Source organism: Lithobates pipiens, unplaced genomic scaffold (assembly GCF_037356315.1).
Source record: "Lithobates pipiens isolate NorthernLeopardFrog02 unplaced genomic scaffold, aLitPip1_a1.2 Scaffold_10, whole genome shotgun sequence".
NCBI classification, from domain to species: domain Eukaryota; kingdom Metazoa; phylum Chordata; class Amphibia; order Anura; family Ranidae; genus Lithobates; species Lithobates pipiens.
In genome coordinates, this window is record NW_027507686.1 from 86,879,434 (window position 1) to 86,893,989 (window position 14,556).

Here is a 14,556-nt window from a genome sequence, read left to right on the forward strand (position 1 = left end):
AACCTGTTCTTCATCAGAAATGCAACAGTGGCCTTAGATGTGAGTTTTTGACCAGTGTCATGTTGGAAACTTGCACTGACCAAGGGCACGATGTGATGGTAGCACCTTCTCTTTCAATATAGAGCAGTAAATCTGTGAATTCTTGATACAGCGATAAAAAAAGCAGCTCTCCAACACCAGCAGCACTCATGCAGCCCCACAGGAGAACACTGACACCACCATGTTTCACTGTAGGCACCATGCATTTCTGTTTGTACTCCTCACCTTCCTCATGCCTTACAGTTTTGAAGCCATCAGTTTCAAAAACTTTTTAACTGTCATCACTCCAGAGTCCCAGTAGTCGTCGTCTTTTTCTGCATAGGCCCAGGCAAATTTTAGGTGGGCTTTTTTGTGCATGGGCTTTAGGAGAGTCTACCTTCATGGACGACATCCATGCATGCCATTCCTCTGCAGTGTATGCGGTATTGTGTCACGGGAAACTATCGCTGCAGTTTGGTGGTTTTCTACTTCTTTAGCTAACTGCAGTGAACTTGCACAGTGATTTTTCCTCAGCCCTTCTCAGAAGACTCTCCTGTCAAGGTTTTAATTTCCGAGGACGGCCTGGACATTTCTGTGAGATGGTTGCAGTTCCATCTTTAAGTTTTTGTTATCACTTTTGCTACAGTATTCTGACTGATAAGTAAAGCTTTGCTGATCTTCTTGTAGCCTTTACCTTTCTTGTATAAAGAAATATTATTTCTCTTCCATGTGGTGCCATTGCTGACAGCTTGAAATGGGAAAAGGTTTCATTTAAGTAACCCCCGCTTATAATCAACTGTCTGCTGAACACCTGTTTAATAAATATTTATACTCACCTGTAGTTGAATCCTTAATTAGGATTTAGTTGGCATGTATTCATTTTTGCAACGTAGTCTTGAATTAATGATAGCAAAAATACTTTTTGTGTGTGCAAAATAACAAATCTTGTTTTCAATCAATGGCCTGCATTTGTGGGAGTATTTTTTTTTTTTGTAGTAGTATGTTCTGTAGAAATGTTGATTTTTGAAAGGAAAGTGAAGGTTTTTGGGACAAATCTGTTGGAGTCTACTCATTTATGCTGAGCACTGTATGTACAGTGGGTAAAATAAGTATTGAGCATGTCACCATTTTTCTAGGTATATATATTTCTAAAGGTGCTATTGACATAAAATTTTCACCATGTCGGTGATGACCCGTGCAATCCATACATACAAAGAAACCAAAACAAATAAGTTGAGAAATGAAATGTGTAATAAAATGAAATGACACAGGGAGAAAGCATTGAACACATGAAGAAAGGGAAGTGCAAAAAAGCATGGAAAGACAAGACACCAGCTGAAAAATCTATCAGTAATTAGAAGCAATCCAAGGTGTCACAAACAAGGTGTCACACAAACATCTCATGGGTTAAAGCAAAGAGCTCTCTCAAGACCTTCACAACCTCATTGTTGCAAAACATACTAATGGCATTGGTTACAGAAGGATTTTTAAACTTCTAAATGTTCCAGTGAGTACTGGATGGTTTAACAACTGGCCATGGCTAGGTGCTCCTCACAAAATTTCTTGCAGAGGAGTGAAAAGAATTATCAGAAGAGTTGTCCAAGAACCAAGGACCACTTGTGGAGAGCTTCATAAAAAAGACCTGATATTCGCAGGTACAATTGCTTCAAAGAAAACCATAAGTAATGCACTCAACTGTCATGGCTTGTTTGCACACTCACCACGCAAGACTCCATTTCTGAAGAAAAAGAATGTGAAGCTTGTTTAACCACTTCAATACAGGGCACTTAAACACCTTCCTGCCCAGACCAATTTTGAGCTTTCAGCGCTGTCGCACTTTGAATGACAATTGCGCGGTCATGCTACACTGTACCCAAATGAAATTTTTATCATTTTTTTTCCCACAAATAGTGCTTTCTTTTGGTGGTATTTGATCACCTCTACGGTTTTTATTTTTTGCGCTACAAATAAAATAATACCGAAAATTTTGAAAAAAAAAATGTTTTTTTTTTTTGTTTCAGTTTCAAAACTTTGACTGATGGGCACTGATGGGGCTACACTGATGGGCACTGATAAGGCGGCACTGATGGGCACTGATAAAGGCGGCACTGATGAGGTGGCATTGATGGACACTGATGGGCGACACGGATGGGCGGCACGGATGGACACTGATAGCTGGCACGGATGGGCGGCACGGATGGACACTGATAGCTGACATGGATGGGCGGCACAGGTGGGCACTCATAGGCGGCATTGGTGTTATACTGTACCAATGGATGCCAATCAGTGCCAAACAATAATGCATGCATATCAGTGATGCCCATTGTGGGCACTGATTGGCATCCATTATGGGCACTGATTGGCATCCATTGTGCTGACCATTGGCATCCCTGGTGGTCTAGGGAGGATTACCTTTTCCCTGGTGGTCTGGTGGTGTCCCTGGTGGTCCAGTGTGGGCATCCTCGGGGGGGCTGTGCTGATAATCGATCAGCACAGACCCCCCCTGTCAGAGGAGCAGCCGATCAGCTCTCCTCTACTCGCGTCTGACAGACGCGAGTGAGGAAAAGCCGATCACCGGCTTTTCCTATTTACACTGTGATCAGCCGTGATTGGACACGGCTGATCACGTGGTAAAGAGTCTCCGTCGAGATCGTAGTTGCCGGGTGTCAGACTGACACCCCGCAACAACGATCGCCGCGGCTCATAATCCTGAGGATGTCATATGACGTCCGGTCAGGATTATCAAACCACTTTGCCGCCGTCTTTTTGTAATAGGGCGGGCGGCAAGTGGTTAAAGTATGCGGCATAACATTTAGACAAGCCTGTGAAATACTGGGAGAATATAGTCTGGCCAGATACTAAAAGGGAACTCTCTGGATGCCATAATACACACCATATTTGGAGGTCAAAATGGCACTGCACATCACCCTAAAAACACCATACCACCAGTGAAGTTTGAAGGGGGGAAACATCATGGTGTGATGCTGTTTTTAAGCATATGTTACTGGAAAACTTCATGTCATTGAAGGAAGCATGAATGGAAAAATGTACCAAGACATTCTTGATAAAAATCTGCTGCCATCTATCAGAATGACTAAGATGAATTGGGGTTTAAAGAGAAAATAAAGCTGCTCGAATGGCCCAGCCAATTGCCTGACTTGAATCCAGTAGAAAATCCATGGAAAGAACTAAAAATCAGAGTTCATAGAAGAGGCCCACAGAGCATTCAAGATTTGAAGACTGTGGAAGAATGGGGCAAAATCACACCTGAGCAATGCATGTGACCAATTTCTTTATACAGAAGGCATCTTAAAGCTGTCATTACCAATAAAGGATTTTGTATGAAATATTAAATACTGCATTGGCATATAAAACTCACCTTTCCCCCTTAAAATCGAGGGAAAATTGTGGATGCGTGTTATACACCGATCCCTGCCTTCTCTGAGGGAAGAGGAGCGAGCACCGCTGAATTTCATAGAGCCATGTACCTGTATCCATCTCCTCCTATGTACCCAGCGTTCCGTCACTCACAGCCACGCCTCCTGGCCCTGCATTGGGCCACTGTTCTGTCTATCATATGAGCAGGGCTAGGAGACGTGGCTGTAAGAGTTGGAGCTCTGGGACACAGGAGATCGCGGCACTGAACAGGCTGCATTGTTCGTCAATTTAATGGCTGCAAATGGGCACTGAGCAGGGTGCATTGATGAGCTGTGACCCTAATTTTGCTTCAAAGTTCTTTATTTAAAATGTAGGTTTCTTTTTTCCCTTAAACTTCCCTCTTAAAATTGGAGTACGTGTTCTACACTGATAAATACAGTAAGTTTCAGTTAGCATGTTCAATACTTTCCCTGTCATTCCATTTTATTACACATAACTTTAATTTCTGAACTTATTTGTTTTGGTTTCTTTGTATGTGTGGCGGGCATGGGTTGTTACATGTGATGAAGATTTCATGTCAATAGCACCTTAGAAATGTATTTACCTCCAAAAAAGGCGCTGTGTTGAATACTTGTTTTACTTGCTGTATATAACGCTATGCACGCCTACATGTCTGTACATCTACACTGTTCACTAATACCAAATTTTAAAGATAAGGCAGTGTTAGTTGATGGTAAATAAAATTATATGTATGATCATTTCTATATTTAATGCAACAAGATGGCAAGGCCAAGAAATGGAAAACACACACACACACTTAAAAAAATATATTTCTATCCATAGTAATAATTCCTGGGTTCCCTTCATAGTATAAGACTTAAATAAGTAGCCTTTTATATATCCTACTTCCGTGATTCCTCAAGCTGAATTTGGTCATGGCATATATATGCATCATGACACAAACCACATATGGGAGATTGGGGATGTAAAAATGATGTACCTCTAACATGTTTGTATAACAAACAGCTTTTTCTGTAGGATAAAGAGTTTGTTCATTGACTGTTTAGAATGTGGTACCCCCATTAGATTTATGGTCTTATTAGTGCCCCTCCCCTTTTTTTTGTTCCCACTGTAGTTTGGATTTCCAAGCTTTCCTCATTCTGTGCACTTTTGCTAAAAACGCCCATTAATCCTTTTAGAGCTGCTATGTATTATGCGTCCTAATGTCTCAGAGCCTGTCAATTTTATTACTTAGGGGTCTAGTTTACCTCTTGTGAAAGCAATAAATGTAAATCAGAAAAAAATTGGTATAAAATGATAAATCTAAAAATTGGAAGGCCTCCCTGCTTCCACGTACACTCGCATTCAACCGCAAAAAAAGCACACCCTGTAAGGCAAAGGCATAATGAGCTAGTATGCATAGCATACTAGCTCATAATGAATAACTTACCTGAGAACGAAGCCCCCAAAGCGGTCCTCCATCTTCCTCTTTGCCGCTGTCATGGATCCCGGAGCGACTTTTGGGTTCGCGGCTCCGGCGCAGTGATTCGCCAGAGCCGTGATGATGTTGATCATTCGCACAGGAGCCGACACTCGCGGCATATCGATGTGGCCTGCGCGCCGCTGTCTACGGCGCATGCGGCGTAGACAGCGGTGGCGGTCTTCGGGTAAATATCTCCTAAACCGTATAGATAATATATAGATAATAATAAATTGTTGCGTTTCAAAGACTGCCACGCAAAAACAGTTTGGCACATAATATTGCAACGACTCCCATTTTATTCTTTATTATGCCAATAAAATGTATAGAATGTTTGGGGGTTCTAAGTAATTTTTTTAGCAAAAAATATTTTAACTTGTAAGTAACTAATGTCAGAAAAAGGCATGGTCTTCAAGTGGTTACAGATGAAAAACAGTGAGAAAGGTAAATATACAGCTAAAATAAATTGGATTAAATAATTATACTGTTTAATACAAACAATGCATTTGTAATTTTCTTTAGCCAGTCTTCTGACCAATACAGTTCTGCCAGGTGCCACAGGTGTGGCAGGTTCCAGTAACTACCTGAATATTGGATTGAATTGGCAGTGTATGTAGCTCATGCATTTTACACCCCCCAATTATACTGTGACCAGTAGCGGCTGGTGAAGTTTTAGGATGGGCAGCGCCAGACCCCACCCTTCCTTTTTGACCCCTCTCACTTGGTGAAAATGGGTGCGGTTCAGCAGAATAGTGGGCGTGGGTGGCATCTGAGATGAACGAGGGATATGGAGGGAGGGAGGGACAGCAGGCCCAGATCCTACACAATAAAAATGTGTATTGTAGAAAGTTTAACAATCAGCAGATAAAGATTTTCCAAACACCTGGCGTTAGCACTTCAATCATTACGACACAATGATTGTTATGCTGTCAGGTTGATTGAAGCGCAATATTTCTATTACATTGTAATATAAAATTAAATCATTCAACTCACCATAATGCAGAATCAGTGGGAGCCTGAGCGTGTCACTTGCCGCGGCCCGTCCATTCCTTCCTGGTTTTCTGTGTGTTCAGTGGAGAGGGGAGGGGCCTGCCCTCTCCACTGAACACAAGGGGATTAAGCCTCACGGCCATCTTTGTAGCCCGCCGGAAGTGACTTTGTTCTCACACTGAGAACAAAGCACCCGGCCGGGCGGATGCTGGTCTGAGCGATCGATTTGCGCTGCAAAGCATCTCCAAACCCCCTCAATGAAGCACAGTGTCTGCAATCTCGTGATTGCATTGATGTGGCACTTCCCATAGTGCACTGTTTCCGGCGCCGAACACAGTGCACTTAGTTAAAAGACATTTTTTCTTAAAGGGGCAGTCTTAAAAAAAAATTTCTGTGACTACAGGGGGGTGGCGCCCCTATGGACACGCCGTCACTGACTGTGACACTACTTGTGTTGATGTGACTTACCTGATTCCTCAATTGATCCAGCGCTATGCACAGCGGCATCTCTTCTCTATCCTCTACTCGCAGAGACTGAGGCAGTAGGGGGAGGAGCCACTGTCTCGTGCTGCTGTCAATGAAATTCTGTAAGGAGTGGGTGGGGCCAAGTTACACTGGGTGTGTGTGTATAGATTCGCACAGCCTGGCTCGGGATTGGGCTTGCACATCTGGCCCCATAGCAAGCTGCTTGCTTTGGGGGCAAATGTAGAGTAGGAGGATCCAAGAGCACCTGCAGGGGACCCCAGAAAAGGAGGTGCAGGGCCGCTCTGTGCAATACCATTGCACAGAGCAGGTAAGTATAACATGTTTATTTTACTTGAAAAAAGATTTTGACTTTAAGAAACACTTTTATTGATCTATCTTTTTTTTTTTTTTTTTTTTCTATTCTCTCTTCTTCCCACCCCCCACTTGTAACATTTGTGATAGATTGTTTCTTCTGCTGCATCCAGTATTGGCTCACTGACTTCCGTCACAGCTATGAGTAGTGCCTCAGTCGACACAACCATCTCCAGGTAACATAAAAATATTACATTTTTATCTTGACACTGTTTATATAACATGTTGGCTTAAAGTGACATATTCATACCAGAACTATATTTTAATAAAGCATAAGAAAAAAAAGGCAAATATGTCTGTTTATGATCTGGTACATTTAGGCTGAATATTGTTTGGCTTGCAAACAATTCATTTTTCACTGGTATTTGTTGTTGGCTTGTTAGACAGTAGTACAGTATATAAAGTGGTAGCAAACCCTTAAATATTATATCCATTGTTGCGACTGGCCTCAGGCTATTCAGTGATAAAACAAATCCTTCTACATAGGTTTTACCTATTTATCTGCAGTCTTGTCTTCTCTACATCTGTTCAAAGTCCAGAATTTATATAGCTTGTCTGAGAGTTCATAAAAAAGGGTGCGGAGAGTTGAAGTCACACTGTGTGCTCAGTGAGGAGAGCTCTGAATGCTGATTGGAGGGGAGGGACAAACCTCCCTTCACACAGGAACAGTGCTGAGGCTGTCATTCACGGGCTATGTACTGGAGCTTCCTCCCTGGTCACAATTTTACTGTTGGTGTCAGAAAAACAGTCAGAAGTGACAAATTTATATAGCAGAGAAACAAAGCAGCAGACAGAAATTACACTTAGTGCTCTGGATTGAGACAAGTACATGCTATAGAGGGACATGCTTCGTTCATTTTTCCCCTCTGAGGTTTACACCCACTTTAAGGAATCCAGAGCACTGGAATTAGACCTTGCAGGATGCAAGATAATAATGGGAGGGTATAGAATGCAGAGCAAGATATAATCATGGACCACAGGGACATGTGACTTTCCCTTTCCTTCCACAATAAAGCACAGGATTGTTGGAGCATTTAGTTACCAGGCCCTTTTACTTTAAAGTGGAGCTGTGTATAGTTTGCAGTGGTTAAACTTCAGGCAACTTGGAACATATACAGACCTGCCTGTTTGGTCTCTTGGGTGAACATGGTGGTAGAAGTGTGAAAAGAAGGGGATTACAAACAACTGGTGTAGAGGAGTCTTCTTTAAAAGAGAAGTATGAGTGCTGGAGGGGCAGAGCGTTAAGCAGCGATTGACGGTCACTGACTCTGCTAACTCAAGACTGAGAACTGAACAATCAGCGGTCTTTAATTGCTCAGTTCATGGTGTAGAAGCTGCGGGGGACAGGTGCAGTATCGAATTGATACTGCATTCACTTAGATGAGTAAGAATGTTTATTGCATATCTCTATTCCGAGCAGGCCAAGAACTGAGTCATCAACAGTCATGTGATCACTCAGTTTTCAAATTTATCACGTCCAAAATCCGGGTGGTCAACCAGACTGTGTTCTTTTTCCGTACAATCACTGCTGCTGGCTATAGTTTGGCAGCAGTTATCGTTGGATTTTGACAGGTGAAACCTCTTGCTGTCCGAATACAATAGTGCAGCAAGAGGGTTTCCCTCATCAGCACTGGCTGTTGATGGGGGAATCAAGACATTTTATTTTTTCCTTCAACTCCTGGTGGAAAGAAAGAAAATTGCCTAAACACAGGCAAGCCTAACAGCAGACTTGGGACAGCTGCAGCATCACACTGATGCTGAAGCATGGAGGTGAGTATGTATGCTTGTTTTTTTTTTTTTTTTTTTTTTTTTGCCATACTTCTGCTGTAGATTGAGTGGGGTATACGTTCAGAGTGCTGATATGACCTCTGTATTACCCGCATACTTGTGATTGGTTCTCTTTATTGTCTAATTGACCCTATAATCTATTCAGTGATTACCAGAAAAAGATCTGCAGCTAACCTGGGCTCAAAACACTGGCAGACCTAAACTCTGAATCTGGAAATGTTACAGGTGTTGCACTTTTGGGTTTCTTTGCACTTGATAACTTTTTAAATAATAACTTTTATATACAATGCGTGTTCATGATACACGTGTTTTTTTTTTTTTTTTTCTCTCTTTTATTTGCTTTCCTTTAAAATTTAAGAGCTTCGGTGTCTGAGTTCTTTTACTTAAAATAGAAGTATAGGCAAAACTTTTTCCTGGTGCATCTATTGCTGCATACTAGTGCTAGGCTCCCCCTTTGGCTCCTCCCAAAGACAGTGACTATAATAAAAGAACAGGTTAACCGCTTACTAGTAATGGTGGCAATCTGCGATTCTTATCGGGACTGTGATATTGCGGCAGACAGTTCCGACATTTTTGACACATTTTTGTGACCATTGACAACTATACAGCGATCAGTGCTATAAAAATGCACTGATTACTGTATAACTGTCACTGGCAGGGAAGGGTTAACACTGGGGGGGGGGGGGCGCGATTAAGGGTTAACTGTTTTCCCTCACTGTGTTCTAACTGTAGGGGGGATGAGACTGTCTAGGAGGAGAGAGATTGGTGTTCATACATAGTATGAACGTATGATCTGTCTCTACTCCCCTAAGAGAACCTGGTTTTAGCTCTGTCACGAACGATCACGGGAGCCCGGTGGTTATCACTCCCGCTGGGCGCTCACATTGGCTCTGGGCACAAGCTGCAGGGACGCGTGCCCCTAGGGGCCAAAAGGTGAAGCGACATAAGGTAACGTAGTTTTGCCCAGCTGTGCCTTTCTGCCGCAGTAAAACTGTGGCAGCTGGTCGGCAAGTGGTTACGGACTCCCCAATCTGTTTGTTGTTGTTGTTTTTTTTTTTTTTTTTTTTTTTTTTTCCCAGAACAGCCCTTTGCTCCATCTGAAACGGCTTTATTATGGAACCTAACTCTTAAACTGGCCTTCTTAATTGCAAAAACATCAGGCAGAAGGGTTTCAGAATTGCAAGTCCTGGGGGCAGAGGGTAAACACATTGTCTTCTACCCGGATAGATTAGAATTATGTATGATACGTGGTTTTGTACCCAAGGTATCCTCTTCTGCTCCTCTGGCAGATCTCGGATCCTACTTTGGGCTTTCTCCACGAGCTGGATATTTCAAATGTTCTCAAATCTTACCTCCTTACAGCCCCATTTAGAAAGTCAGTAAAACTGTTTGTCATTCCGGGAGGCAAGAACATCCAGAACTATTAAATCTTGGCTGGAAAGATTAAGGGGCCCGTATCCTCCTCCTTCTGTCGGGACTCACTTGACCAGAGCAGTTTGGTCGTCATGGGTCACAAGGGCAAATGTTTCAGTGGATACAACTTTTGGAAAGGCAACGTGGTCTTTCCAGCATACATTTGAGGCTCTACAGGGTAGACCTAAGAGCTCTGACCTCCGTGGGGTTCGGCAAGAGAACAATTTAATCAGCCTGAATTTCAGCCAAATATTTTTCTCTTTCGTTCATTGATGGACACAGCTTCTTCATCTTCACCTCAGGGTTATATCGCCCCTTTAGGAGAGGATTAGGCATAAAGTGTTAAAAACGGCAACACTTGCACTGTACTGCCCAGGGGGCGGTCCTACTGGCTATAACCCCTCACACAGCATCCAGCAGCTCAGTTTTTTTCTGCCTAGTGTAGGAGAAGGACCTGGCTCCCGGTGGGACTATTGGTCCTGGGAATTAATATTTTTTTCTTCTGCATTTTTGATTCCTGTGATCTACAATCAACAGCCGGGCTGGGTGACGGGTTGGATAATATAGATCCTGGTAGTCTCCCCAGCCTGGCCATCAAGCCTGAGCAGGCCCTAGCTCCGCGTTGGGTCGGCCATGACATGACCCGTCTGATCCAGGGGTGGCCGGTGAGCTATATGCTCCCGGGCACCCATATGACTGGGCTACTGCTGTCTGTGTCAGTGCGGCGAGAGTTTTTCTCCCTTCGGACAAGCTGCTGACTATCCAAGCTGCAGTGAAGTTGTTGGTATCTCGCAGGTGGTCGTTACTGCATTTTTGGGTGAGTCTTGGGTCTCATGGTAGCCACTTTTGAGGCAGTACCGACTGCTAATTCCACACTCGAGTCTTGCAAAAGGAGATCCTGTCAAAATGGGACAAATCTCCATTGTCCCTGAATTGTCAAATTCAGGTGAGCCAGTTAGTCAGGGATTCCCTGCTCTGGTGGCCTTTCGGTCTGGGAAGTCATTCCTTCCTCTTCATTGGACGGTGATCACAATGGATGCCAGCCTGACCGGTTGGGGGGGTTTGGGCGTACAGTCAGCCCAGGGTCACTGGACCCAGGAAGAATCCCGCCTGCCAATCAACACACTGGAACGTCAGGCAATCAGGCGGTGCCTCTCCACATGGTCACAGGGGCTGCATTTATGCCCGGTCAGGATCCAGTCGGACAAGGCCACGGCGGTGGCGTATGTCCACCATCAAGGAGGAACAAGAAGCTTGGCTGCAGCATTGGAGGTCACTCAAATCCTATGGTGGACAGAGCGGCGCGTGCCGACTCTGTCGGCCGTGTACATTCTGATCGTAGAAAACTGGCAAGCTGACTACCTAAGTGGTCAGATGTTGGCCCAAGGGCAATGGTTGCTACATCCGGATGTATTTTGGCTCCTTTGCCTAAGGTGGGGCACGCCAGATGTGGATCTCTTGGCTACTCGACTCAATTGGAAGGTACAGAGGTTTGTGGCCAGGTCAAAGGATCCCTGGGCGGACGCGGCAGGTGCGTTGGTGGCTCCATGCGGTCATTATCGACTGATATATGCTTTTCCACCCCACTCAAACTTCTACCACGTCTGCTTCACAGAGTAGTGGCCAAGGGGAGTTTGGTAATTCTGATTGCCCCAGATTGACCTCTGCATCTGTGGTACGCCGACACAGTACCAATGGTGGCATATGTTCCTTGGCGATTGCTGATGTGAGAGGACCTTCTGTCGGATATTGCAATACTTCATCCTGCTTTACCATCACTGGCTTTAACGGTATGGCTGTTGAAAGCCAGTTGCTAATGGATCAAGGTCTGTCAGATTCGGTAATATTTACGTTGCTGAGGGCACAGAAGTCAATTTCTCTGAAGATTTATCATCATACGTGTAAGGCCTAAATCTCCATGTGTGAGGAGATGGGATGGCGTCCGCACACATACTCGATTTCCAGAATCCTGCTGTTTTTGAAACTTGCCTTAAGCACCATCAAGCAGACATCAGATTTGGCTGCCTTTTTTTCAGAGACCCTTGGCGACTCATTCATTGGTGAGTACGTTTGTTCAGGGGATTCGACATGTGGCCCCTCCGGTTCAACCACCGCTACTTCCGTGGGATTTGAATCTGGCGCTCTCGGTGCTTCAGAAACCGCTATTTGATAACGTTAGGGAGATCCCCTTATTGACACTCTCTTGGAAAGTAGTGTTTCTAGTAGCTATTACATCTGCTAGGAGGGTTTCTGAGTTGGCGGCCTCGTCTTGCAAGTCTCCCTACTTGATCCTCCACAGGGATAAAACGGTGCTATGTCCGCAGCCTTCGTTTCTACCAAAGGTTGTTTCGGCCTTTCATCTAAATGAGGACATTGTGCTTCTGTCCTTATGCCCTTGGTCGTCCCACCCCAAAAAGGTGGATTTGTATTCCTTGGATGTGGTCCGGGCTCTGCGGTCATATCTGTCTGCTACGTCTCCTTTTTGGAGGTCAGACTCGCTGTTTGTATCGGTGGCTGGTCCGAAGAAGGGACTGGCAGTCTCATCGGCCACCATCCCTCGGATCAGACAGATTGTGGTTCAGACTTATGCCATAAGGGCCCCCCCCCCCCCCTTTACTGTCAGGACACATTCTACCAGGGCAATTGAAACCTCTTGGGCTTTCCGACATCAAGCGTCTGTTTCCCAAGTGTGTAAGGCGACCTGGTTGTCCGTTCGCACTTTCAGTAAATTTTACAAGGCGGCTGTTTAAGGTTGCCACTCCTCCATTGAGGAGCTCTGGTTGTCCCTCGTTTCCTTGACACTGCTTGGGGACATCCCTAAGGTCAAGATGAAGATTCTGTGTCCAACGAACGAAAGAGTAGGATTTTTGTACTCAACTACCGAGAAAAGGATTTTACATTGACGGCCACAGCACCCACCCCTAACTATTTGTTTTTACTGCTTTTGACGAACTGAGCTGCTGGATACAGTGTGAGGGGCTATAGCCAGTAGGACCGCCCCCTGGGCGGTACTTTTTCAAGTGTTGCCGTTTAAACTTTCTGCCTAGTCTTCTCCTAAAGGGGCGATCTAACCCTAAGGTCAAGATGAAGATGCTGTGTCTGTCAATGAATTTCAGAGAAAAGGATTTTACGGTACATTTTTTTGAGTACAAAAATCCTATTTTTTTTCTATATTACCCACCCATTTCAGCTAGTTATTTATCACTAGTATGCTGCCATGGATGCACCAGGAAAACGGAAAATGGTTTCATATTTACTGTAATTTAGCTTTTCTGGTGCATATCCATGGCAGCATACACAACCTCCCTCAGTATTCTGTTTTACAGAGCATGAAGTGGGAATTCTTTCCCTTTTTATAATCACTGTCCTGAGAAAGGAGCCAAAGGTGGAGTCTATCACTAGTATGCTGCAATGGATATGCACTAGGAAAGGCACATTTCGATAAGTATGAAACCATTTTCCTTTTTTTTTTTTTTTTTTTTTTTTTTTTATTTGGCTAGCGCAAGGGAGGGTTATGACCCCTGTCAGTTTTTTTTTTTTTTTTTTTTCCATCATCTGTGTCCCATTGCGTAGATTTCACTTCACTTCCTGTCCCATAGCCAAACAGTAAGTGAGGAAATCCTTGCAATTGGAGAGGGTGACTCTCCTTACTGGGGACACAGACAGCAATAAAAATTGACAAGCATTCTAATTCATCACCACTCTATCCAAAATCTGAAAAGTTTTGCCTTTAATTATATTTTAATATGTCGGTGTCACTATATACCGTAGTTGTATTAACTTATGGCAATATATACATATAAGCCTGTGATTTTCCCATGCAAGGCAAAGCAACATGTTCAAATTAATGCCCCTCAACAGAAACACTTGCTTTCCTGATGCTCCAGTGCTGCTGCCAGGAAGGGAGAGCAGGAAGCAATGTAAAAACTTTGAATTGCTATAGTTAGGAATTAATTTGACTGAGGACTGGCTACCTGCTTTGTTTAGTATGCGCAAAAGCACAGGGTTGCTTTAAATGTTAATCTCTTGTGTTTTTTTCTTCCTTGCAGGCTTCCTGATGAAATTACACTAAGTCCAAAACTACAGATTGACAGTAGCATTTCATTAAGTAGCTCTCTGCATGGTGGAAGTTTTCCAGCTTCTCCAAGAACCTCAGCTGTTCTTATTCCAGGCCTTTCTGAGAAAGTAATTCACAAACCAATAGTACAGGTAAAAACAGTCTTTCACATAAATAATGTGGTCTGCTGCTGGTGGTATATATGTGTGTGTGTGTGTGTGTGTGTGTATATATATATATATATATATATATATATATATATATATATATATATATATATTCAGACATTTACATTAGGCAGTACAGCCATAATCGCCAAACTATGGGCATGTACGTATGTTTTCTTAAAGCAGAACTTGACCCAAAAAGGGCAAGTTCCGTTTTAAACCCTCTTTCCACATTTGGCATGTCTTTTTTGGGGGGGGGGGGGGGGGTGGGAGCAGGTACCTAGTTTTGACAGGAGCCTGCTCTTCCTTCTGCTTGGACAGCTTAACCACTTAAGGACCGCCGCATGTAAATGTACGTCGGCACAATGGCACCGACAGGCACGTACACATACGTGCTTGCCATCCAGCAGGTGGGGGGTCCGATCGGA

General features: G+C 43.8%; 1 protein-coding gene across 2 annotated transcripts in view; it reads left to right on the plus strand.

Moving 5' to 3' along the window:
• The window catches only part of EDC4 (enhancer of mRNA decapping 4), a 499,346-nt gene that overhangs the window by 274,493 nt on the left and 210,297 nt on the right, over window positions 1-14,556 (plus strand). For both annotated transcript variants that reach the window (XM_077456654.1, XM_077456664.1), the window contains exons 16-17: window positions 6,794-6,879; window positions 13,954-14,113. In XM_077456654.1, the coding sequence (XP_077312780.1) occupies window positions 6,794-6,879; window positions 13,954-14,113 (246 nt within the window). The remainder of the gene's footprint in view (window positions 1-6,793; window positions 6,880-13,953; window positions 14,114-14,556) is intronic.